The sequence below is a fragment of the Chaetodon auriga genome, chromosome 8 (genome assembly GCF_051107435.1).
Source record: "Chaetodon auriga isolate fChaAug3 chromosome 8, fChaAug3.hap1, whole genome shotgun sequence".
NCBI lineage: Eukaryota > Metazoa > Chordata > Actinopteri > Chaetodontiformes > Chaetodontidae > Chaetodon > Chaetodon auriga.
This window is the reverse complement of record NC_135081.1, coordinates 20,358,632-20,386,464: the sequence shown is the minus strand read 5'-3', so window position 1 is coordinate 20,386,464 and position 27,833 is coordinate 20,358,632. Positions and strand designations below refer to the sequence as shown.

Below are 27,833 nucleotides of genomic sequence, written 5' to 3'. Positions count from 1 at the left end.
AAATGTACACATTCAGGTACCTCAAATTTAAACCTCTTGTAAATGTACTTCCTTTTAAGTACTGCTCTTCACACTCAAACTCGACGTGTGTTTGCCTGCTGCAGCTTTGCAGCGTCGAACCCTTAACAAACAGTCATGTAATCGACTGGAAAACCTCGAAAACACGGTCCCCCACCGTGGGTACACGGCCGCACGCGGCCTGACATACTGTACAGCTCGAGCTTCGCCCTGCACGTTGTGCTCTGCAACGTGACCGCTGTGTTACCATTCCTCTGTTACGTCGGTTGAACGCGCTTGGCTCCGCCCCTCGCTGTACCGAAAGTGTGTCACTGGGTTAAAGTGGCTCGAGCGGCCGGGCGGAGAGGCGTGGCCGACAAATGGGTCACATGGGCGAGCCCACTATTGAGAACATTGAGTTCTCTTGACTAACCCGCAGTCACACACAACAAGGAGGGAGTTCCTCCGGCTCGCACGAACGTCCGTGACTTGTTCTCCCCCTGAAACTCGGACCTGCAGATTATTTCCTGGAACAGAATCCCGATGAGCTCCTGTACCGTCGTTCTACTCGTCGTACTCGCGCACATTCGCCAAGTTTAGTGTCCGTCGTTTTCGCGATTGGCAGAAGCCGCGACACAGACAGACAGACAGACAGACAGTTGAGTTTAGTTACAGTTTCTGCTGGAGATTTTCCTTTTCCTCGAACGGAGATGCCCGAGGACACTGGATCAGCCAAGCCTGGTAAGAGGACAATAATCCATAAAATGACTGTCGAAATGAAACACAGCGATGGGGAGGTTTTAATGTTTCAGTTGCATGCACTGATGTGAGACTTGGACTTTGCTGCAGTGTGAACATTTGTCCTCCGTAGAGGTCTAATGTAACCTTTAAACTGATTTCACACAATACATAAAGCTTTATTCCGCCGTCACTGGCTGTTGCACTGGTGGAGAGGAAACTCGCCAGTTAAGTGTAACCCAGTTATGAAAATGCTCTAAAATTCTATTTGTGCCTTGAATTCACTGAATGCACCATAATGAGTATTATTTAATACACCCAGACACTTAAAAATGTGCTTTTAGGAGGGCAGGACACAAATGAATGGCGTCCTGAAATTGAAAGTTTTTTTTTCTTCCTGCTGTGCAGCGTCGTTGTCGTCCCTGTGCCAGAAAAAAAGGCATATTTTTAGAAATTATTCTACAAAACTGTCGTGAACTTAAAGTGTATTATAACCGTGTTACTGTGTGTTAAAACGGGGTTAGGAGTGCCAGTGCGGCGCTGCGTCGACGCTACACTCACATTTGACACAACAACAGTGTTTATGTTCCCCGGTTCTGCTCACATGGACAGCGTAGCCTAGCCATGTGCCAGTGTGTGTACACGCTCTCTAGAACACTTCTCTGATTGGTCGAGGGGCGTTCCTGTCCTCACGCACCCTTCATTGCAACTCTTCTCCGATTGGCCGGAGCGGAGCCCGTGACGCAGAACGTTGCATAATCCGCTCAGTACACGGCTCTCCCGGCGTCAGGCTGGACTGCAAGATACACGTGAGACGGGGAGAGACAACAGCCACTGACCTAGATTTTTTTCTCCTCGCGCCTCGCTTTCACAGAAATTCATGACAGGTCCACGTGTGGGTGGGCCGTGAAAGAGAACAGTCATGGTTGGGGTTAGGTAATCATGTGCTGGTGCCTCTAAATTTAGGTGGCTTAGGAGTTGGTGAAGAAAAAACACATTTCAACTTTTACACAGTTATTCTGAGGCCTGCATTTTATTTTTAAATGGAAACTGACTCAGCGTGTTTGGTATTTTAACAGTGCTCTGCCCCACTTCAGATGACTCGGTTTAAGAAGTCACTGGAACAGTTTAGAGCCCAAGGACACGCAGATAACAAACTTAAAATCATCGTCAAATTTGTTTGAAATGTTTAAATACTTAATCGCTTGACACATTTTTCACGTGGCATGTCCCATCTCACGTTTTTTTTTTTTAAACAGGGCTTAGTTCTCGTAACATGGCTGCAGGCTGTTGATCCAGTAAACTTTGAATTCCTAATGAAACAGCCACCAGGGCTTTTTTTTTGTCATGTTATTACAAAACCTGCCAGATGATTTCTCCCTTTGCATTCTTGTGTTCCTACAACTGTTGTGTTGCCCCAGTGCTTCAGTGACCCTGTCTGGTTGAGCACGCTCCTATACCATAGAGTCTCAGGCATGTTATGTAACATGTTATCCAATCAGCAAGCACTGGAGGTGATAAAGCGGGTCAATCATAGCAGTGAATAAACCAACCAGGAAACACAGACACGGGCGTGTCAGGGGCGCTGGGTGTTACTGTGCCACAGAGAGTCTGTTTATTTGACATACAAAGCTAATTTTTTATTACTGTAGTTTAAACATTAACTCCTGTTATCATCTATGGCTGCTTTTAGCTTTTGGAGGCTTGATGTGTAGCAGGAAAAAAAAAAACATTTGATACAGAAAACATTATTGAAAACAACAGTAGGAAGAGTCTAAATGTCTACATTCAGTCACATTTAAAGGGTCATGGTTGAAATGTGGAAGCCTCTTGTCCGAGCTTTAACATGTCACCATCTCTCTCCGCAGGAGGAGTCATTGCCTATATTTCCTCCGGCTCTGCCTCCAGCCCGGAGTCCTGCATGAGCACCAGCCCCAGCAGCGGCTACCTGTCCACCTCGCCGACTCTGTCCCGCCCCTCGCTGCCCAGCAGGGCCGTGGGCATGGTGGTGGATATCTCTCCGCCGGCCAAGAATGGCCACCAGCGTAGCCACGGCATGGAGAAGGCAGGACGCTCTTCCACATCTGCTAAGAGCAGCATCACCAGTAAGCATCACATCAGTCCTGCCATTATTGAAATAATGTGCCATTAAGAAAAATCCTGCATATCCGATCTGGTGCACGTGAGTGATTAATAAGTGTTTTTGCAGAAATCAACGGAATGGTGCTGTTGTGCAAGGTGTGTGGCGATGTGGCCTCCGGCTTCCATTATGGCGTCCATGCTTGTGAGGGCTGCAAGGTGAGACATGTTCCTACAATGAAGCATTGCCTCCCTGCAAGTTTGATTCATATCGTCTCGCTGGCTGCACACGCTCACATGACTAATGCTCCTCGTGGGGATTGTGTGGTTCCTCAGGGCTTCTTTAGGAGAAGTATCCAGCAGAACATCCAGTACAAGAAGTGTCTTAAGATGGAGAATTGCACCATCATGAGGATCAACAGGAACCGCTGCCAGCAGTGTCGGTTCAAGAAGTGTCTGGCTGTCGGCATGTCCAGAGATGGTGAGCAGCCGTTCGTGTTATTATCGTACAGATCAATCAAAAGCAAAAAAAAACATCCTGTTGATTGCTATGTGGACAGAAGTGCAACAGCACAGCTGCAGTTTTCTGTCATGTGTAATTAATTTACTCTAAATCTCGGCAAGATCTAATGGCTGTCATTGTTTACCCTCAGCTGTGCGGTTTGGCCGCATCCCAAAGCGGGAGAAGCAGAGGATGCTGCTGGAGATGCAGAACGCCATGAACAATATGATGAGCAACAACAGCCAGCTGCACAGCATGCTGCACGGCCACCAGAGCCCGCCGCTGCCCATGGAGGCCATGACCAGCGACGCCAGCTCCTCCGCCTCCTCCTCCTCCTCCTCCGCTTCTGATTCCCCGTCGTGCTCCAATCCCTCCTCACCGCAATGCCCCCAGGACACAGAGTCCGTGACGTCCATGGACACCAACTCCAGCTCCGCCTCCTCCTGCGCGTCAGACAGCGGCGAGGACGAGGCCGTCGTCACGGTGAGCAGGCAGCACCAAGATGCCTTCGCGTTCGGCCAGCAGAGGTCACCGAGCCAGGGCCAGGCCTCCCCCTCGCCGGTCACGGTCACCCTTGAGACAGAGTGTGACAGCCGCATGGAGGAGCAGCAGGAGAGCTGGAACTGCTGGAACAACAACAACGTGGTTGTGGGTGGTTATCAGCACAGTTCCTTCATCAACAGCCAACACGGCACCAACGCTGCTTACAGGGAGGAGAGCAGAGTTTACCAGCAGCAGCCCCAGCAGCAGCTCAGCAGCGCCCCCAGCTGTGAACCATCAGAAGACAGCCAAAGACAGCATGAGCTCAACACACAAACTGCTTCAAATGGTTGTGATGGACCAGCCAGCTGTGTGAATAGTAGGGCACACTTGGTGAGTAATTCATTTTTTTCCCATTCTTAAAATTCGTGTTGTGGATTTAAACTTATGTTCGTCCCTGATCGACCTTCTGTCGCCGTGTTTTTCCAGGTCTGTCCGATGAACACATCACCGTACGTGGACCCACACAAGCCGAGTCAGGAGATCTGGGAGGAGTTCTCAATGAGCTTCACCCCCGCCGTGCGGGAGGTAGTCGACTTCGCCAAGAGGATCCCTGGCTTCCGCGACCTCCCAGAGCACGACCAAGTCGGCCTGCTGAAAGCTGGAACTTTTGAGGTAAGAGGGCGAGCGAGCGAAAACATAAACGCTCCGTGTTGTTCTGTGCTGGCTTTGAAGTCAAACACGGCGAGCTCTTCACACCCTCTGAACACTGGCTCCACTGTGGCTTTCCCAAACAGAGCAGACTGTCAGCTGCGTGTGCTGACTAATATTTGCTCTGATAACAGTTGGAATAGAAATGAAAGAGACTTCACATATTCTCTGCTGGTGCAATTGAGAGTGTGTAACATCCTTCAGGGAAAAGCTGAAATGCTCACATCGTAGCTGCTTCTATTCAGATTTTTCTGTGTGCAGGGGCCTGGCCTTGGTTTCTTAAAGTAGATACTGAGCAACTTTTAATGAAATGTTCTTCAGGATGACCGCAGAGAAAGTTTGAATGATATTTAGGATTTGGTCAAAAAGTTAAAATACAGATAGATTAAAGACAAACATACAAAACATTTCTAAATGACTGTAGTGTCTTCTAGAATGATCCATTAAAATATCTATAATGATCTCGCCTTCCCTCTCTTGACTCCCAGGTGCTGATGGTCCGATTCGCCTCTCTGTTCAACGTGGTCGAGCGGACGGTGACCTTCCTGAGCGGCAAGCGCTACAGCCTGGACACGCTGCGTTCGCTGGGCGCCGGCGAGCTGCTCAACTCCATGTGCGAGTTCAGCGAGAAGCTGGCGGCGCTGCGGCTCGACTCTGACGAAATGAGCCTCTTCACGGCCGTGGTGCTCGTCTCAGCCGGTGAGGACACACAATATGTTGTTATTACAAGGCTCAAAACGAACCCCGGAGCTCCATATGTCTGAGACACTCTATCAAATCAAGGTGAAACATCATGGCAGCCCTGTTTTGTCCTCCAGCATTAACCTTTTCTCTCTTTGTGTCGTGGCCCAGATCGCTCAGGGATCCAGGACCTGAACTCCGTCGAGGCCCTGCAGGACAAACTGATCCGGGCACTGCGAAACCTGGTGATGCAGAACCACGGCGACGAGTCGGCCACGACCTTCACCAAGCTGCTCCTCAAGCTTCCCGAGCTGCGTTCGCTCAACAACATGCACTCAGAGGAACTGCTCTCCTTCAAAGTTCACCCATGAACGCTTCCTGGCGGGCTCCATCTGCGCCCTCCACCTTATCCACACACCTCCACCTCCACCAGAACCTGCCTCTTTCTGCCCCCTCGCCCTCTGCATTCGACCAACCCAGTTGTGTGTTTGTTTCTAGAATGTACTGAAAGTTATTTTTTATTCTATTTTTGTTAAGCAGACCATGCAGGGTCTGAAGAGACGCGAGGATAAAACCGTACTGTATTTATAGAAGAGATAGCTCACGCTCGTTGCACACAAACACGCAAGCGCTCGCGTGTCAGAGGTTGTTAGTTTTGCAAAGCTGGAGGTTTTTCTACTTCGAGAGAACGAAGAGCACTTAACTGGCTTCAAGACATGAGCAGAAACCGACTGGTCGATCCAAAAGCCATTTAATTCCAAAGTGTATTCTGTGACGAGCGGGTGAATGTGAGAGACAGTATAAACCTTACACACCGCATGTTTGTGTGGTCCAATGTTTTGACTGATACGTGTCAGCGAGAAAGGCAAGCTATCAGAAAACGTATTGACGAATGTGTGACGATCGCTGCTAATGCATGGCTGTACTTAATGCGAACAACTATTACTTGGATCTTCTCCCCTCGCCTCAGAGCATCAGTTCGTTGCTGTACAGTGTTGTACGTTTTCTTTTTATTTAACTTGTTTTTTTGTTGTTTTTTTTGTTATGTGTTCAAGCCTTTGTCAGCTGCCTGCACACTGCCTGGTGATTTCTGGGGGAGTTGATGATGGCGTTTTCAGTAACACTACATTTGCACATGTTCTGGAGCAGAAAAAAACCCAAGTACCACAAAATCCACAAATAATGTGACAGTATCATGTAAACAAAGTCACACTCATGAGTTTTTACAGTTTTCCCACTTTCTGGGTTTTATGACTTTTTTTTTTTTTTTAACTCTGTGTGCTTCAGCATCGCACTGAATGGACACTTGTTTTTGTTATCTGTTTTGTTGGAATATCACTTTCTTTGACTGGCAACACTGCCGTATGTAAATAACTCTATAAATATATATAAATATATAAATATCTGATGAACATAGAATATAAATATGATATAGTATGAATAAATACAAGTTAAGAATACTCTGTAGTTGGTGTTTTTATTGATATTCAAGTTCTTCTGACTGAATGAATCTCCTGACAGCACACGTGAATCTTCAGAGCAGCTGTCATTGACCACTAGGTGGAGCTATTTATCTACAACCTCTTGATTTCCACATGGAAACGTCCCTCACGCTTGAAAATCTGTTCCTCTTTGTAAATTGCTGCATAATATTAATGAGTTTAGAGTCCATTGATCCACAAGGCTCCTACAGAGTGACTTTCTACCACATGGAAACACCTGAGAACAGCTGAGCACAGAAAGAAATATCTGTTTTAAAGAGGAAACTGAACTGAAAGCTGTCGTCTCACACAGAGATCTTAGTGTTATAATGTGTCTTACATGTAGCAGAATCAGATCTGTACACACACACACACTTATATATGCTTAATTATTTTCTGTTGGCATGATCTTAACCAGCTTCACAAGGACGTCACCTGGAATGGTTTCCAGTTCACAGGTGTGCCTTGTTAAAAGTTCATTAGTTTGGATCAGTTGTGTTGTGCAGAAGCAGTGCTGGTATACAGTAAAGAGCCATATTTGGCCGCGGTAGTAATCAATATTATGGCAAGAACGCTCAGTCAATCTGCAAAATTTCCAGAGCTTTGAATGCATCTTCAAGTGCAGTCACACGAACCATCGAACACTCTGATGAAACTGGCTCTCGTGAGGATCGTCGCAGGGAAGGAAGTCTAAGAGTTACCACATAAATGCTTCAGATGACCTAAACCCAGCTGAGATGGTTTAGGATGAGCTGGACTGCAGAGTGAAGGAAGAGCAGACACTGGAACATGACCTCATGACGACCTCGTGAAGCTGTTTGAGGGAAAACCAACAGGGTGCAAAGGTGTCATCAAAGCAAAAGGTGGCATCTCTGAAGAACCTAAAATACTATATACATACATGGAAACCCACATATACGTATAGAGAAAGCACTTCAAGGTAAGCAGAGATTTCTTTTCCACAAAGCTTCAGTGTTTTAACAAGAGCAAATTGCATTTGTATTCAAAGCTCTGCAAATGTGAACTGATGCAAAGTGCCCTCAAACATTAATGAGTTTAGAGTTCAACGATGCATGAGCAGAACAGCCTCGTTCAGCTGCAGACCATTTCAATTCAGGCTCGAGTTTCAGCAGAATCATCAATAAAAACTCTGTTTGACACTGCACTCACCCGAACATTTTAATTATCAGGCTGTTTGTGTTGAAATGAGCTTCTAGATGTTGGATTAATCCAGCTACAGCACATTTTCATACGTCCTGTAATACAGCCAATAACCTCAAAGTTTGTGGAAAAAAATATTAATTGCTGAAAAATGATTTTATTTGTTGAGACCTCCGGCTACAAACTGGGAACTGAGAATCTGAGAATCCGTCCATTAGTTGATGAGATATTTCAAGTCTGGTTCAGGCAGCGGAGGAGGAAGTACTCAGATCCTTTACTTAAAGCGGAAATACATCAATGGAAAAATACTCCATTACATGTACAAATCCTACATTCAAAATATTTACAGTACAGTTTGCATTTTACTTACAGAACTTACAGAAAAAAGCCCCCTGTGTGTTCTAGCATTACAGATTTTAGGATACTGTATTATTAATACCAAAACATGAATGTGTGAATAGCATTTTGGTATTTTAGTTTGTATTGTATTTAGTATAGATGTATTTAGTTACATTCAACACATCCTGAGACTTTAGGCCCAGTCACAATATGACTGCTACAAAACTTAAATAGCTGGAATATGGCCACAATGACTGACACCGGCTTTGTAAGGTCCCATAAACATATAACCACACTGATCAGTTTAAGAATAAAGTCAGTTAAAACTACCTGTGCTACAGCCAAAGCCTGTTTTCTGCTGCCTTTTCAGAGCAGTGCAGACGGACGATGACAGTTAGTCTGACTAATGCCTAAAGATCGTACAGTCTGAATAAGATTGTGTTAGATCTGTCTGCACATGCAGTGAATAGAGGCGTCATCGAGCACACTCTGTGCAAAGAGAAAACACGTGGAGCCGTTTAACCCCGACGTGCTTCACCCACTCACCTTGATGTCGAACAGGTGCACACGGGCTCACGCACACACTCTGATCGGTGTGCTTAGGTCAGCTTCAGAGCTTTGAACATGACTGGATCGTCTTTGTATTCAAATCTCTTTAAATGTATCATTCAAATGCAAGTGAAAACACAGTAACAACATCCATTCAGGTCTGCTGATGATGGAAATGTGGTAATCAAACAGAAAGGTACTGGAAAAATACCAGTAAGGATGCATTTCCAGCCTGATGTTTTGTGTCATTAAACTCATTTTTATGAAACCAGCGCCCACCTGCTCTTCAGAGGCCCGATTTAGAAACTCTTAATGTCTTTAACCTTTTCTTTAACAGGTCTCTCTCTGTCTTTGGATTGTGTATATTTTGTATCTTATGAGTTAAAGGTGGCCGTGGAGTTTTCTTATGAACAAATTTCCCGTTTACATTTAGTGTTACTGACCAAAACACATTGTGTGTATCGCTGAGCACCTTTAATTGCTTCTTCAGGTAAACTCAGATCAGTTGTGAACATCAGATCGTTTGCATTCAAAGTTTTCCAGATGATCCATTCAAATGTGACAACTTCCACTCAGGTCTAATGATGATGGAAATGTGGTAATCAAAGAGAAAGGCACCGGCAAACATGAATCTGATGTTTGGAATTAAAGAAATTCCACTGGGTTTTAAAACATGCAGGTATTAATTAAGTTTGATTCAACACTGATGAGTGAGCTGCAGCTTGTAGTTTAACGTGCTGGGATTTGCTTTCTTGTTGAGAGTTAGATGAGAGGATTGATACCGCTCTCGTGTCTGTATGTTATACATGAAACTATAGCTGGAAGCTGGTTAGCGTAGCTTAGCATAAAGACTGGAAGCAGATGGAAACAGCTAGCCTGGCTCCATCAGAGCTCCGTCAAAAAGTTCAAAAATAACCTACCAGCACCTTTAAATTTCATTAATTAGCACGTCTAATCTTGTTACATTTCATTTCATTTGAACTGCAGGTGTGAAAACAGCCTCAGAATGACAGAACTTTTTTCAGACATGGTGTTGACAACATGAAGATCTTTCATTTCTGATCTCATATACGCACATGTGAAGATTAAACAAAGCTAACTGATCTCTGCTGGTATCATCTGCGAGTGGTCACCTTCACATGTTGAAGTATCCTGAATATTTAATGACAAGTCAAAGTTTTGTTGAACAGGAAAAGGTCGGGCTTCTTGCCAGTGAGGGCACGTCATCCAATCTGCTCATTCAAAGTTAATCATTCAGCTGTAACTCATACTGCTCTCATTTGCATCATGATATAAAAACAGCCTCAAAGACAACAGTACAAGTCAAAAGTGAAGAGGACAGACGGCTGCTCCTGTTTGGTAAAGTCTGGTACGTTGATATTTTTGTAAATAAGTAGCGTCATACATTTGTTGGATAATCCATTGCAAAGTCTCTTCTTAAACTGACTTGAGCATTTCTTATTCTTTACTTTGTTCTGCTTAGAGGAGCATAAATGTTTAAATTAATATTTATTTTTTATGGGTGTGTAGGTCTAAACCAATTCACAGCAATTCAAAGACAAAATCATTGAAACCTCTTCATGCGAATGTATATTCAGCTGTCAGAATGTGTGTTCAAGTCACCCGTTGAGCTGTTGGTACCATTAGTATCAGATTAACTCAATGCACAGGATGTATCTGACAGCAGTTAAAGTGAACGAGGGTCTCATGAACACGTCTTCTGAATGTGCGAGTGCTAATTCAGCTCTGTTGGATCTTCATTTCGTCCACAGGTGATCAGAGTCGGCATGGGTGAGACTGTGTTTGTGATGCTTCTGCTTACAGGTGAGATGTGTCGATTGATCACGTAGTCTGATTTTCCAGCTGTGAGATTCTAGACGTCCAGCATGGAATTAATTATGTATTATTTGTATTTAATCTATTGTGAACATGAAGTGAGTGGAGGTGGAAATGTTCCATATTGGAAATATTTTGTGTTTACTCAGCTGCTACTGAGGAAGAGTCACAGGATTTTAGAAGTACAAAATATCAACAACACAATCATCGATTAAAGGTGACATATTATGACATTTTTTCAATAAGTTACATAGGTCTATGATTTCCATAAAACATGTTTTTGATGCTGTTTGCTGGAAATAGCTTTTAGGAAAAGATTCTTGCCCCCCTCTATATCCTTCTTTTTCAGCCCCTTTCAGAATGTGCCGTTTCTGGTGTCTGTAGCTTTAAATGCAAATGAGTTGCTGCTGTCCCACCCATGTCACCGTGGTTACATGTAGACTCACGTAGCTCTGCCCGTGCGAAAGTAGCGGACATGACGGTAGTGAATAGACCGAGTTCTTCAGTAGTTCAGCCGTACATGTTCGAACCTGAATCGGATCCTGAAGGAGGGAAGGCTCCTACAGAACCTCAGAGAATTCAACAGGACGCTCCTTAAAGGTTAGTCAAAATACATCTTTCTATCTTTTTCTCTTCAACACGGCCTGTACAGGTGGCAGCGTGAGAGGCCCGCAGTTCAGACGGTCAATGCTCACGCTAGGAAGCACCAATCCTAACTTGTAGCATACCAGATTGACGGGGAGAAACTCAGCTAAAAGTCTCTACCAAGGATTGCCACCCAAACAAAACATAATTCATACCGCAATAAATGCGTATGTAACGAAAACACGGAAATAGCGTATGTCCACTTTTGCGCGTCTGCTGATTTCACCACATCACACAAACCACACAAGCCTGGTATCATATGAAAGCAGAGTCGGAAGGTCCTGCTTGTTTACATAAAGAGGAGGGGGTTTCTAGTAATCACTGGGTTGCTGAGACATTGACCGGTCTAACTGCGCTGTTAGTTTCAGCGCTCCGTCTCATTTACACATGAACGGGCAGAGCACACACAGGCGACACTGCTGAGCAGCACTACTGACCATTCACCTCAGGCTGAGAAAAAGTAGCTAGCTAGAGCACACACATTCAAATCTAAAACGCGGGTGCTGTTATTGGTTGAAAATGTTAGTATGCAAGGTTTCGTATTTCTTTAGCTTTATACATGCATGATTTTTTTTTTACTTGTTCGTATCAGCGCTTATGTGGAAATTGTGCAACAATGCTGCCAGGAGGTGCCACAGGTCACAGTATCTTTACCTGCACTTACAGTATGATCATAGTGTATGATTGCAGATAACATGCCACGGCAGATACTCACCTTATGTTATGAATAATAGGTTACAACAAGGCTGCAGCAGTTGTAGATGAAAGGCCTCCATGCATGATCAACCATCCAGGTTTAGAACCTGTTTGTCTAAATGCGTTCTCACTGCAGAACGCATACAACACTTACAGGGCTGAATACGACCCTTTACCGCTATGGGGGACAGAGCAGTGAGTTTCATCTATAATAACCAACTTCACTGTTCATACACCATAATAAACTAAATATAGTCAGTCATATTTTATCTTGACCACATAACCAGGTTTTTCCTTAGCAAATGCTATATATTATACATTTCTTCACATGAAACATTTTACAGATAAATAAATATTTATTGACTGCAGTCATGAATATTTGTACATGGAAATACAGTACAAGTGAAGGATTCTGAATCCATATTAGAAAAATGTGAATACAGATGTTGACATTATAGAACCTGTTGACTAACATAATGTTCAAATTTTCTCAGTCGTTACAGGTATCTAGCCAATGAGTTTTGTGAGCTAGTGCCGGAGCTTCCTTGGGCAGAAGATTCGAGCAGTCATCCCATCATGCAGATTGACGTTGGGAGTTTCCTGATGCCCAGGGAAGATCCCCCCCGACGACACGTCCAGCAGGATGTTTATCTTCAGAATCTCAGCTCTGTACGATGATTGATGGGTCGACAAAGATCCTCTCCGTGATCATGTCCATCAAATCATCAATATAACCTGTGCAATACACAGACACACAGGAAAAAGTGAATCATTAGTATCATTTATTAGATCATTCAGCAACTTCAAATATAGTGAGTTTGCACTTTGAATTTTGTAGTTTCTCAGGTATTTAAGTGTGTATTTTTTTGGTTTATTTATTGTGTTGAAAGTACTGACTTGTGGTACTTTGTGTCTTTTTGTCATGTACAATATAAATGTTTGTTCTTTGAGTAAATAAAAAAAAGGAGTTCACACTTACGAATGTGGTTAGTCTTCACTGGTTTGGCTGTCTCCGTTCATGGACTTTGGAAAGCTCAGTTTGAAAAGAGGATCTCCTGATGATGTGGTCGCTTGTCCTCTATCAGCATTCTCGTTGTACTGAAGTGCATAACAACAGTAGTCCTTGCAGGACACAGTAGCCTGGACAGCTGTAACAACAGTATATTGTTAAGATAACAGGGCATACTTAGGAGTAAAACATGACAGCACTGTTATAGTGTAAATTCAAGCACTAAAGGCTGCAACAGCTCACTGCTACAATTGATCAATAGCAGGTAACTGTAATGATGCACTGGCCTATATAAAAAGAGAGAAGTGACATCAACCTTATCTTACATGACTAGCTATGCCAACAGCTATATACAGCGTAAAAATAAAAGAAAAAATGCTTGGAGTGTGGGCTGGGATGTAGCAGTCTCAACCATACACTCGTTTTGCCCTGGGCTTTTCTAACATACTCCAGTTTAGAAAACGTTTCCAAATGCATTATTTTCATAAATTCTTGAAGCTTAGACCCTGCGGAGCGTCTGTGTATGTATCGCTTGACCGACCGGGTCGCTGGGTTTGCATATGGAGACCATGCTAATTGCGAACTAGAAGCTAGCGGTTAGCGTTAGCTTGTGCTATGTCGCAAAGCACTTCTTGGTTAATTCGTGTTAAACTGCAAAATGAACACAGCTTAATATTTGTGAATGCTGGCATCTCCTTCGAACATGTATTCACTCATTTGCAAGATCAGAAACGTGGTGTGATGGACCAAAAGCTACGGTGGCAGCGAGCTAATCTGTGATGGCTGGAGTCGTAGTCTCGAAGCTAGCGGTTAGCCTGACATCGTTCTCAATGGCAAAACACACACGCTACAACACGCAAGAGTTCGCGCTAATCTACTCAAGAAACACACAGCTAATTATTTGTATACTTACATGTCCCTCGTCTGCACGTAATCCACGCAAAACTGGAAGTGAGCCCTCCTTTAGAGAAAGTCTCCCAGCTAATCCTGCCTCGTACTGACCGGGGTTGGCGGAACAGTCAGCCTCGAAGTGGTTAGCACACACCAGCAGGTTTTTGCCAACTGTAGCAGGGACGTTGCCTTCAGAAATTCAATTCACGCCGCTCTTCTGTCCTCTGCGGCTGGGAGCCGATGGAGCGATTTGTGCTCGTCTTTACAGCCACCAACAGAACACTGTGTGTGGCAGCTCGACATGATTCCTAATAACACGGTGCATTCGATAGCGACATCGCAGATCTGTGAGAAGGTAGCGTATCTGGTGGGTGGAGAGACGCCAATGAGAGGAGTAGGGGTGGTGGCTGGTGGGTGGGAGCATGCAAATATCCGGACTTGTTACGCAACAGTACTCCCGGAACTCCAATGGCTCGGTTGGAAGGGTGCTTTCACAAATCCGTATCTTACTCAAAAAAGCACGGACGGTCTTATTTCACACTTTGTATGCGTGTGGTAGCACCACAGACACAAAATAACACCCCAAATCCCAGAAAAAGTCGGTTTTTCATAATATGGGACCTTTAACTATAGATGGAAAATGTGATCAAGACTTTCAGGAAACAGTTAAGTTTCTACGTTTAGATTTAGTTTATGACCTATTTATGCATCAAATGGAGAAAAAAACATTCAAGTTTGGGCTGCAGGTTAATCCACATTCAACAAATGTTTACAGCAACAGGATGGTGTATGCAGGATTTTCTATCTATATATGCCCCTTTCGTAGCCAATCATGATACTCACCTGTTACCAATCAACCTGTTTACCCGTGGAATGTTCCAAACAGGTGTTTTTGGAGCATTCCACAACTTTCCCAGTCTTTAGTTGTTCCTGTCCCAACGTGTTCGTTGCTGCATCAAATTCAGAATAAGCAGATATTTACAAGAATCAATGAAGCTGATGAGGTGAAACGTTAAATAATTTGTCTTTGTGCTGTTATCAGTTGAGTTTATGTCAAAAAGAATTAGCAAATAATCAAATCATGTGTTTATTTATTTTTTATGCATGATTCCAAGAAATCCCTTTCCCTCCTCAGGTTTCTTCATCCCCTCTGCTTCCTTTCCAAACGTCTACTACTTCATCGGACACAAGATGACTTGGGACGACGCGCGGGCCTACTGCCTCTCTGAGCACACTGAAATGGCCCAAATACAAAACATGGAAAACGTGACCACAATCATGAACGCTCCAGCCGGGGGATACACAGACCAGGCCTGGATAGGACTCTACAAGAACCTGGACTGGTTTTGGGTGAATGGAGAAATAGCCACATATTCCATATGGAGCCCTGGTGAGCCAGACTACGCTAATGCCGACGAAGCCTGTGTAAGCCTGATGAACAACGGATCCTGGAGGGATTCCAGCTGCTCAGAAAAGAAACCTGCCGTTTGTTTTGACAGTAGGTATAAACCATGATTCTGGTGCTTCAAAGGAAGAATAAGAATTTTCCTAACAACTAATGTATAGATTTGGACAAAAATAATCTGAACTAGTGTCTCAACTGGACTGATGCTGAACTGTGTCTAGCCCTCAGCCAATGACAGCGCACAGGGTGGGAGGGAACATGGGTGGCTTCCTAAATTTGGCACATCTTATTTCGTCATGCTGCTTGATCCAGATTTTTTTCGAGGTCCTGGTTAAAAATAATTAAGTTCTTTTAAATTACTGATATGAAGTTTATTTAAGCGATTTTACTTGAGTAGACTTCTCACTCTGTTGGAGGTGTTGGAAGTACAAAAACACGATCTGGATCGTAAAGCGGTGTTAGAGTAGACTATCTTTCCTCATAAATGATCTTTGACAACTACAGATCTCAGCTTGCACATAGCTGACAAACACAACAGCAGCTGAGTATCATTTTGAACTGCCATCAAGTTACTCACAGTATTAATGCTTCTTAGCAACAGCTGTTTTTTTTCCCCAAAAACACAACTTATACATGGCATTTGTGATACTTGTTCAGTTTTTCCTACTTATTACATCTATGCATTGTTCATGGTTCTGTACATTGAAAATCTATGAATAACTGTTTCTTCCACTTCTGTTGAGATGGAACCAAAGGCAGTTACATCGTTGTTCAGAAACAAATGACTTGGGCCGAGGCTGAAACCTACTGTGAAAACCAAGGTTCGATTCTGGCCACTTTCCCTGATGAAAAATCAGATGACTTTCAAATTGAGGGGGATAATGAAGAAGCGTGGATTGGCCTCAGAAAACCAAATCTCTGGTATTGGTCAGAAACTGCAGAAAACGACCTATTCACAAACTGGCAACTTAAACAGCCTGACAACCTGAACGGAGAAGAAAACTGTGCAGCCGTGGTGGTGAAAGACGGAACCTGGATTGATGAGCAGTGCAACACAACATACCCTTTCTTCTGCTATGGAAGTATGAATCACTCAAACATTTCCCTTGTATCAAAGCTCGAGTTAGATGCCAGATGTGGTGTGCAGAAGTGTGTCATTACACACAGTGTGGAAGGTGTGTTGATCCAGCTGAACACTGAGTTGGCCTCAGCGGGATTAAAACTGTAATTCTGCAGATTACATGTTTCTTGCTTTCTATTTTGGAAATGTTTTTGTTGTTAGCCACTGGTTGCTGTTTCTGCCTGTCTGATTTGACCAACAGTGCAAAATGAAAAAAAAAAAAATTTGATTTGATTAAGAATAGCTGCAAATCTATTCTATTATCTAAGATAAAACTACAGAATGTTTGGCATTTGTTAATTCAAAATTACGTCAGTTATTCAATAGAAATAGTTGCAGGTTATTCTTCTGTCTGTTGTTTGTGACCCTGTGCAGTCTACAAATCATGGAAAACAGTGGTGAGGATGAAGATCCAGTCCAGCGCAAACATAGAAGATCCAGCCTCCAGTGCTAGCCTGCAGCAGCAGGTAGTGTGTGTGTGTGTGTGTGTGTGTGTGTGTGTGTGTGTGTGTGTGTGTGTGTGTGTGTGTGTGTGTGCGCGCGCGTGTGCGTGAGTGTCAGGGAGCACAAGGAAAACTCCTTTACTGAACCAGAGTGAAGTCGCTGTAAACCCCTATCACTTTACTCAGCTGCTGCAAAACAAAACTCAGGAACTCTGGTCCTCGAGGAGCTGCTGCAGCATTTATTATAATTAATGTCAGGATTCATTAATTGTATCTCATACTAAACATTTGTGATTAGAGTCACATCTTACCAGCAAGCAACTCCACTCCACAGCCAGCACTCCTGTTTTTATGCTCCTTATCTGCAGAAGGTGCCAGGCCTTTAATTGAAGCAGGCTTGTATTAGAGGCAGGCCCCTTTTTTTCTAATTGCCTCTGTTTGTTTTTTGGTCATGAAGCATTTCAGTGGATGGAAAACCTTAATTTCCTAACAACGATTTTACTGTGAAACATTTGCACTAATGTGTTGTGGAAACGTCCTGGACTTTCAAAGTTCCCATAGCACTGGAAATGTAGCTACTGCCATCTTGTGGCATTTGTACTTTACTACAAAATACACTTTGTCTATCCACCATTGTCCCCGCCCTGGCCTGTATTAGAGAGACAGCTTTTATTTGATCGTGTCAGCCATGACTCCAGCCATTATTCAAGACCCTGTTTTTATCTGAGGAAATAAGGTATTTACGTTTAACTTGGTTTTTACCTGTATTGTGTTAACTCAAGCCGAAGTGTGCCCACATAACCAACATGACATCATCTGCATCCACCCACGACTGCATTTCTCCAACATTTGAGTCGTTTCTGTCTGTTCAAGTTAGACCAGACAGACATGGGTAATTACTAAGCTTGAAACTAAAGGTGGAACAATGATGACTCACCTTGAAATGAACCTGACTGGCTGTGCACTTATTCAACGATCAGAGTTGTTGTTGTACTTTTAAGGAGCAGGCAACATTTATCGAACGCATCCATGTGACTGAAATTATTTTACCTTGACAGTCTTAATGTCTGTTTTTTGTTTTTTGTTTTTTTGTTTGTTTTTTTCTTTTCTATGATTTGCCCAGCCCAGATAGTGCTCTGTCCTGGAGCAGAGCTCAGTAACTGTTGAACCAATTGTAAATGACAACCAGTGCAGGTCACACCAAGCATTTAATTAGCCAGACAAAATTTCTCCCGACTAATAAAATACTAAATATAAAATTATCATAACAGTCAACCAGCAAGTAGGTACTTAATGAATCAAACCATCAAGGTATTTTACAAAAGAATCACCACTAAAAAGAGCCATTACAAATCAATGCACTTCCCCAAGCAAACAAATAAAACAGCACAGATAAATGGTAATGTTGTTGAGAAGGTTAATTTTGAGTGTCATCTTTCTGCTTCTTTAGTTGCACGCAGTGTTTGTTAACTGGGGAGCAACTGACTTCAAACTGACCTGGACAAAACTGCCAGTGAAGCAGGCAGAGCAGGGATCATTTACAGGTACACACAATGATACCCATCCACACATACACACAAAATGAATCTCCTCTAAATACAAAATGCTCTTGTCTTTTTCCTTTTAGGTGCTGGTTGACCCTGTGACAGAAACTCACAGGATGACATTGTTCATCACTCTGGAAACATACAGATTATGTTAATGTTTGTCCCCCTTCAAGTTAAAGACTGGACTCACAAATGCTCAGCCTGGGCGTGGACATGACTCAGTTAGTTGTTGTATGCGTTGAGAAAAGATGCACAGAAAAAAAGATTTCTGATTTCAACTGTGAATGACTTTCCATGAGAAAGCACGTCATGCTTGACACATCACACGTCGCTTAATGTTGAGTGATACAGTGACTTAGAGGCAATATATAAACTGAGATGTTTATTTTCCATTTAATGTCTGATAAATCTGAATGTTGTCAAGTACAGTGTGTGATCCAAAGCCCGATATATCTTCTCCTGTGCCACAGAGCTCCATTGTAGTCCAAAAATAATTATTTAAAGCACATCAGTGAGCCACACTGTTGTACTACAGCGAATGTGGTCACTATATTTTGACAGTGATCCCACATACACCATCCTGCTATTGTAAATACTCACCACAGCAAAAATTATCTACAACTGACAATAATCCCTAAAAAGAGAGGACCTTTAAATGCTTTGTACATCCATCCCCCACTCCAACCGTACTTCTCACAGCGTTATGAGGTCTGAATGTTAGTATCAGACATGGTGAAAGTGTCTCCTGCAGAAGAGCTGATAATTGTTGTTTGTGATGCTGGTGATGAAAATAGAATAGACAATAGAAAGAGCTAGAACCTAGCTAACCCACACATTACTTACATCCATTCGCCATCTTTTATATTCCACAATAAAGACACAATGCATACAATACACAAAGTAAAGGCACATGCAGCAGCAGCAGCAAAGACACTACCAGTCCATTTACATTTAATTTTACTGGTTTGAATAAGAAATCACCTCTCGTAGATTTGTTTGCTCATGTCCTGTCAGGTGTAAAGTTTAGTCACCTGTTTTATCATCTAAATCTGAAGGGTGTCTTGGCTTTACAGAGCTCCATACTGAGTTCTGGATCATTGATTAGCCGTCTGGACCACAGCTTCAGTTTTGTGGTTCGCTCTCACCGATCTCATAGCTTCAGAGTTTTCAGCTGCAGCTGGCAGCAGTTTTCAGAAAAAAGGTCTAAAAACCCAATGTACGACCTCCTCTGAACCAAACAGCAGACACAATTAGCAACTAGCAGGGTTGGGTTTCTGCTGCCCTCACGTGTACATGCACCAGTCGGCTCAATTAATGTAATGCGGTCTTTACAGGTCTGTGCAAAAAGTGCTGCTGGAGTCCTCACAAAGACCAGGAGAGTTAAGATCTTTCCACTGGCGTCCCATGGGTGAAAAAAAAAAAAAAATTCTTGAAAAAAACCCCTCAAAATGCTTTTAGACTATATTATTAAATTCAGAGGTCTTGCTCTGTTAGAACCCTCCAGACCTCTCAGATGGTCTGAAGTAGGTCTGCTCAATGTCCCCAGAGTCAAAACTAAACACAGAGAAGAAGCATTCAGCTTTTATGCACCTGCCACTATTCATATCTTGCAGTGTACTGTAATTTTTATTCTCTCATTTTAATCTCTTTAGTAATTTTCTATTTCTCTTTGAAGGCAATATAAAAACAAGACAGTCAAGTCAATTTAATAGGATGTGTCTTCCTCTTCTTAAAGCCTTTTTTTGTAAAGCACTTTGAATTGCCTCGTTGTTAACAGGTGCTATACAAATAAGCCTGCCTTGCCCCTGAGTGGCCAAAATCACTTCATGCAGCTGTAACAAAGGCTGTCAAACATGCTGACACTTAACCTGAACAAACAAAAGAAAATAAGAAAAAGAATTGCTGTTTTTGTTAATTGTGCTAAAATAATAGTCTGCAAGGGGCGGGATATCTATGATGTAGCCAACAAAGAATAACAAAGAATGACCAAAGTCACACTTTGCATATGAAAATAGTGTCTAGCACCATACTGTGTGTTTCTCAAGGGGTAATTGTCAAAATTTACCCTGATGTACAAAGGTCTGTATTTTTGGAGGATTTCAACCTCACAGCAACACTCAACAGCTGGATTCTAAACTTGTAAGTAGACTTTTATACTGATAAGGAATCAGGAAGATGGTTAGAAAACCACTGAAGCTTTGCATTAAACAAGAAGTGCAGGAGAATAATTACCAGACTGTTTATTTAGGAGCGGGCAGAAGGTGACAGATACACACTGAACTGCTGTGACTTTTAAAATGAACCTTTTAAAATTTGCTCATGTTTTTTCAAATTACTTCCTATTGAAACAAAACTGCTGGAATCAGATTCTTTTTAACAGAAAATCATAAACACTGCTTTGATGATTTGCAGGTCAAACACTGTAAAGACACTGAGATAACTTGGCTTTAGATGTGAATGTTATTTTGACAGCATTTCAGTTCATGTGTTGAAGTGGGAAGCAGGAACTCATTTGTCCACACTGAAGTGACAGAGAAAGTTTCCCAGTCATATTTTCAAACAAATTGAATCCAATTTTAATAATGACCTCTTTGGACCTGCAAATCACCAAAATCATGATTACTGGGCACCACAAAACAGTAAATGGTCCCACAAATATAAAGTACACCACCAATGTATCTTTGTACTTTGTGCCGTGTTTTAAGGTGCCTCTACACTAAACTTCTAAAAGTACGCAACTGTTTTCACTTATTTTCCAATTACACCTTTTCTCAGCAGTGTGACATCTCCCTCTTTCTCCAGATAATTTTGTTGCATCTTTATCATATCTGTCCATTCAGGACATTTGGTGACCTTAAACAAACCTCCAGCCGCTCCCGGTGTTAACCAGAGCACAGGTCCAAATCAGCCACAGTAACTGGACACACCTGTGAGATCACACCTTTTATTGACCTGTTTCCTTCTTCTTTGCAGTAAAATCACAAATGGACTGTTACGCAACTCTGATTCTTCTGTTCTTTGGTAAGGTCAAGGTTGTCATTTTCATAATTTCACGGATGAAATGTGGCTTTTAGTTTTCAATTCAAATTGCCTACACCATGTGATTGCAAGATTGCTGAGTCATGGGACCTAACAGAAGTTATGCACTGTGAGATGATAACAGGAGGATTTATTGTGCTCATAGCTGGCAGTTTTTTGTGCTTTTATATCATGTATCCTGAATTCCAAAGAATGCCTTAAAAGTATCCAGTAACTCACTCAACCAGCTTTCAGTGAGGAAAGAAAAAATGAATAAGCACAAGAAGACATTTTTTCTGATCACAAACAGGAATCTTTTTCATCCTCGCTTCATTTGGGGATGACTTGAGGGAATTTGTTGGAGGACAATTACAATAAAAAAATGCTATTTCTGAAATGGTCCACGTTGTTAGATTAATTTAATTTAATTTAATTTAATTAATTAAAAGATCAACTTCTTGAGTAGCAACAAGGAAACCTTACAATGGTCAATTAATCTAATTATTTAGATCAAGAGTAAAATTGCAAATTCTTAAAATGCTACCAGTTACAGAAATTTTACCAAATATCCGCTGCTTGCGATCTACTATGCAAGCAGCTCTGTGAGGTTATTCTTTGGCACAGTGGTGCTTTGAGCTAAATGCTAACATGCTCACAATGACAATGCTAACATTCTAATGGTTAGCAAGTATAATGTTTACCATTCCCCATCTTAGTGTAACATTTTAGTGCAAGTTGGTGGGAATGTCATTTGCGTTGCAAGTGTTAAGTATTGGACTAACTAAAATTTTGCCATCCTAGATAAAAAGTTAAAGGATCACCAGTCTTTAGGATTCATCTTCTGGGGAACACAAATGTCTGTGGAAAGTGTCAAGACAATAGTCTGTGCAATAAACTGTGCAATAAAACATGTATATAACAGTCTGTAAAAACTATCTACAATTTCGTACAATTTTTTACAGTTTCTTTCTTTTTATTTTTATTTTTAAAAAAATCTCACTCTTTTGTATATATTCTGATGTTGTTTCTAATTTGCATGCACTTCTTATATTAATCTGCTCGACTGATGCTGCTGTAATCTGGAATTTCCCTTCGCAGGACAAATAAAGGAACATTGAATTGAATTGAATTGAATTGACAATCCAGTTGAGATATTTTAGTCTGGAGCAAAGTGGTGGAACAATCAAGAGACTGCCATTACCATCCCTGGAAATAAAAAAAAGTAAATTGTACTTGCAGTTATGATGGCTCTGCACACCCACAAGCATTACACCATGATGAAACCATTATACCATTGCAGAAGGAGAAGTGCAACAGGAATGACTTGATTAAAAGAGCACCAGTCAAATCTGAAACAATGAAAAAATGTACAAAACGGAAATATTTAAATGGTATTCATTTGTGCAAATGATTAACTCAATACAAAATATGCCCTCAACCCTCAGGATTTAGCTTCTGCTCCTGCTCTCCATTACCCCCAAGAGCATACTACTATGTTGACTTGGAAATGAACTGGACCGATGCTCAGGACTACTGCAGAGAGAAATACACTGACCTGGCAACCATTGAAAGCATGGATGATATAAGCAGGCTAAAACCCGATATCTCCTATTCATGGGCATGGATAGGACTGAAGGATGACCCAAAATCCTGGAAAGGGGTCATGGGCAATGATTCAAACTCCTGGAGATGGTCAGCGACTGGTGAAACGAGCAAAACCAGTTACCACAACTGGAATGTAAATGAACCAAACAATCAAAATTCAAATCAAAACTGTGTGTTGATGGCCTATGATGGAAAATGGTATGATGCTGACTGTCAGTCATCCAGGGATTTTGTATGTTACAATGGTAAGAAAAGATTTGAGCTCCTGGATTTTATTTACTGACTTAATGACAAACAGCATTGGTTCACTGATGAATTCTGTTTGGTAACTTGGCTCTGCACAGCTGGTTGTGTTTATTCAGAAAAGGCAGCACTGCGCAATTTTAGTGCTCATTTTTAATTGTGCCTGTTTCTGCATGTTCAAACCCACCATGAAGCAATCATTGTGCCATTGGCTGGCAGAGATACACATACATGCCACTCCAATATTAACAAAAACCCATCTCTCATGTACTGTATGTTGACTTTGGCCTCTTTCAGTTTGCTATACAGTTCTCCATCGACTGCAGATTGAAATATCCATCAAAATACAACTGTCAATGTGATTACAATGCAAACAGTTCAGCCTTGTGACTAAATTACACACAGCAGCAGAAACGTCATTCATTATTAACCATTACTGAGCATTAACTAACCTTGTGTGGTTTTCTATCCACCGAAGAGTTAAACTGTTACACACAGATTCCACGGTTATACTGTGAGATCATAGCATCATAGAATCAGAGGGTTGGACGATATTGAAAATTTGCTGCAGGTGTGCACATAGAACAACAAATCACATCACAGATTACAACTATTACTGTGACTCTGTACAGCTAATTCAGCCAGCTATCGTCTGCTACCTTTATACTATAAAGGAACTTTCTGCGTACGTTTAAAAAAACATCATTTTCACGATGCAGACATTTTATACACCGTGTAAAAACACAACTTTGAAGTCATCAAATGAATTCACCCAGCCCTAACTATGAGTAGACATGGCCTTGTTGTACAGAGAACAACAGGAATCATTTCATTTATTGTCATACTGACTTCATTTCTGTTTATTGCAGTTACAAACCAGAACGAAAAAAGCTATGTGTTCATCTCAGCTCCAAAAACATGGGAGTCTGCTCAAGCATACTGCAGAAAACACCACACAGACTTCTCCATGATCGAGAATGCTGAAGAAAACAACAACGTCTTTTCTGCAAAAACAGCCAATACTAACGTTTGGATCGGTCTGTACCGAGAGCCGTGGACTTGGTCAGACAAGACCCAAAGCTCCTTCAGGTACTGGAGATCAAACAGCCCAAATAACGTCGGTGGTAACCAGTTCTGTATGACCCAGAATGAGCTACATGAATGGGATGATGATGATTGTCAGGAAAAGTACCCTTTCATCTGCCATCAAGGTGACATTTCAACAAAACTATGAGATTCTTTACGTTTTATCATTCAAAGTTCAGAGTATGTCCATTTGTTTTGTCACTGAATGTTTACTGTACTGTTCAGTTTCAAAACTGAAGACCATGGTGAGCATGAAGATTCAGACTGATGCTGACTTAACTGATCCAGCGACTAATACCCAGATCCTCCAGCAGGTAAAATTCTTTCTCCTTCTCTGTTTTGTTTTGTTTTTTAAAGATGTAAAATGACAGAGGATGAAGAAAAGGAAAGTACAGTCTGCAACTAAAGAGGATGGCACACTTAAATACAGATAAAATGTTCATTTCTTTTATTTCTCCTCAGCTAGGCGCAGTGCTAACAAGTCAGGGATGGACTCAAAGTCTGCAATGGAAGATTCAGCCCAAAAAACAGACGACAGAGAAACTCACAAAACATCATTGTATTTTACATTAATAATATATTTTGTATGAAAAAACACAAAATGATATGATGTTGTTGTGTTGTTACTCAAGTAATTTGTGTATGTAATAACGCAAAGAGTAAATGATAACAGTATACTAGTATTAGATAATTAGGGATGCTGTTGTGTGTAGCACATTGACTTGCTGATGTGGTGCGCTTTTCTTTGTCTTTAGTCTTTGGCTTGACAGTGAGATGAGGTGACCCGTAATCAAGTTGACCCATCAAGCCTTTTTTTTGTCAAAAGATGACTCTGAATGGCACCACATAAATTAGCAATCCCTAAGAGTTTAATCCAGGTTGATTTAGTCATAACTGTGGTTACCGTGGTAACAGCAAGTGTGGTTTAATACTCCAAAAAAAAAAAACGCTTGGTGAGCAGCTACTCTGTCAGAAATACAGCAGAAGACTAACTGAAGAGCAGCTAAAGAAAGACGTTACTTTAATAAAGAATTTCCGACAAAAAGTTTCAACTGAAAAAACCATCGTGCTGTTTTGTAGACACATATTTGCTGAACAACCGCAGTCATCTCTAACTGCAGTGATAAATGCCTTGCTATCGTTATTATAAGGCTACATCATAGGGACTTGCAAACGGTGAGGCTTATATTAATGAGATAAAATTGTGTTGGATTGTACAGTATGCATCATATCCTATGAGTCCCTCTTGCATTGGACAGATTCCCCCCACTACCAATTAAGACTGCTATATAGTGAAGTGATTACAGAACCTAAATACAACCGATTTGAAAAAAAAGTTGGGACACTGTGTGACACATAAATAAAACAGAATGTGATCATTTGCTGTTCCCTTTTGACATATACTCAACTGAAAACAGTACAAAGACAATATATTTAATTTACATTTATTCAGTCTGACAGCTGCTGGAGCAAAGGACCTGTGGTAGCATTCTTTCGTTAATACTGGATGCAGCAGTCTGTCTCATGCAGGGGGTGGGACAGGTTGTCTATGATTGATGTCAGCTTGGCTAACATCCTCCTCTCACCCACTTCCTTGATGGTGTCCAGAGGACAGTCCAAGACCAAGCCAGCTCTCCTGACCAGTTCAGTCTTTTTCTGTCCCTCACAGAGCTTCCACAGCCCCAGCAGACCACTGCATAGAAAAACTGCAGATGCCACCACAGAGACATAAATTGTTTTTAACAGTGCCCTACATACTCTGAAGGACCTCAATCTTCTCAGCAGGTTTAGATGACTTTGGCGCCTCAAGAAACACACATCTTTTCTGCTATAAGATCAGACTGCTAGAAGAGTTTGTCATATATGGTGTAGGTGGAGAACTGGGGGTGCAGAGCAGGCTGTGTGTCCTGCCTGTATGCATGAGAGTAATGGAATGAAGTGTTATCAAGGTGTAATCTGAGTAGACAGGCTACATGGACACACAATATCCGTATAAAGTCAACAAAAGAATCCACCAATGATAACGTGACTGGCACATATGATGTGCCTCAAACCACAATCATTCATTTCAATATTTAAATAGTCATTGTTACATCTGTGTGTGTTCCTGTGCTGTCTGTCCCTTTTCCTCTCCTGTCCTCTCTTGCTCTGCCCAGGTGTGCTTCATCTGATTACTGAATGAGGTGCACATGATCTGGAACTGAAGTGCCTGAAAGCTCCTGTCCCTACATTAGAAGAAAGGTTTCTGGCGTGGGGATTGCTGCTCTGGCTCAGCCTGGGATTTTCTGTTGTATTTTGACCTATTGTCTTTTGTTAGCTTTGATTTATTGTCCTGGTTGTTTGTATGTCTTTATGTTAATACATCCTATGGATTGGTGCTTTTAAAAGTGTCTTTTTGGTGGTTGACTTGGGTCAGTGGTGGAGTGTTGTTCACCCCATTGGAGTGCCTAAGGGTGAGATGTAACAGTCACATTTAAAGGAGACTGGGTTGGTTGCCAAGTAACAGTGTAACAAATAATGTACAAGTATAACACATAACTGCCAATAGCAACTGAAAACTGATATGTACTGTCATCCGTTTGCTTCCTTCTTCATTCTTGCTCCATAAGTCTGCTATCTGATCCATGTGACCCATCGAGTGGGACCCCTTAACAAACAAAGTCAAAGTCAGCTTTTTTGTCAATTTCTTCACATGTACCAGACATTCAAAGGAATCGAAATTACATTTCCCACTATCCCATGGTGTGACAAGACATTACTGAAGTACACTAAAGTAAATAGTAAAGTGCACAGGCACAAAGAATAAAGACAGACGTGTCCTAACAACTACAGTAAACAATAAACTGAAAATACACACTAAAAAATAAACAATAAAGAATAGGAGTTCAAAGTGTAAATGTAGACGTAGCAGCAACAAGTTTAAGTTAGAGGCTTGAACACAGCCAAAGTTAAAGACTGCAATGTGTTTTTGTCTGCTTTAGCTGAATTACGTAACTGTACTGTGATGAAACACATCAATGCCAATGCGGGTGTCAATATTTCTTACCAAATTCATAAAAATCAACATTTCGTGGTTGAAAATGCCTCAATATACCATCTACTGTTTTAAAATGCCCTGGCCAATGCTGATCTAGAGTGAACTGTTTTAGATTTATTTAAGTAACTGAATTTATATTAAAAAAAAAGAATGTTAACACCCTCTAATCAGACCTGGGTCTCCACTCTTTACTGAATGCCAGATGTATATTCTTGAAAATGTGATTCAAAATTGTCAATAACAAACATATTGATAAAATATCCACTGAAACTGGTCAGATCTGAGGGCAACATCTGCAGAGAACAGGCCCACTGGCTGCTGAAACAGTTAAAGAAATAGTATGTTTTCCCAATAATAGCTATCCAACTAAATATCTATCAATCCAAGGCTATTTTGTGAGTGGAAGCAGTATAGATGTTTGTTGTCTTCTGTTACTCTGTGTGGACTCAATGTTTAGGTTTAGTAAGCATACATTAATGAACACAATCGGTCTGAGTGTGGATAACTTCAATCTGCTAATTTAGTTTGAATATC

General features: G+C 41.7%; 1 protein-coding gene and 1 long non-coding RNA gene across 2 annotated transcripts; one reads left to right on the top strand and one right to left on the bottom strand.

Annotated features, from left to right (window-relative positions):
• Window positions 1-435: 435 nt before the first annotated feature.
• On the top strand, window positions 436-6,651 carry nr1d2a (nuclear receptor subfamily 1, group D, member 2a). Its single transcript, XM_076737604.1, has 8 exons — window positions 436-738; window positions 2,604-2,840; window positions 2,945-3,033; window positions 3,151-3,295; window positions 3,468-4,189; window positions 4,286-4,471; window positions 4,996-5,206; window positions 5,360-6,651. The coding sequence occupies exons 1-8, from the start codon at window positions 708-710 to the stop codon at window positions 5,557-5,559; spliced, it is 1,821 nt and encodes a 606-aa protein (XP_076593719.1). The 5' UTR covers window positions 436-707; the 3' UTR covers window positions 5,560-6,651.
• Window positions 6,652-11,192: 4,541 nt separating this feature from the next.
• On the bottom strand, window positions 11,193-14,398 carry LOC143324787 (uncharacterized). The gene is made up of 3 exons (XR_013077483.1): window positions 13,818-14,398; window positions 12,875-13,043; window positions 11,193-12,630 (listed from the first exon to the last, which is right to left on the bottom strand). It is a non-coding gene; the product is annotated as an uncharacterized LOC143324787 (long non-coding RNA).
• Window positions 14,399-27,833: the final 13,435 nt, after the last annotated feature.

Bases quoted from the DNA above. Each gene is read 5' to 3' on its own strand.
- nr1d2a (XM_076737604.1), top strand. From the start codon at position 708: ATGCCCGAGGACACTGGATCAGCCAAGCCTG. The intron at 4,472-4,995 runs GTAAGAGGGCGA...CTTGACTCCCAG, and splicing joins TGAAAGCTGGAACTTTTGAG to GTGCTGATGGTCCGATTCGC. The intron at 5,207-5,359 runs GTGAGGACACAC...GTCGTGGCCCAG, and splicing joins CGTGGTGCTCGTCTCAGCCG to ATCGCTCAGGGATCCAGGAC.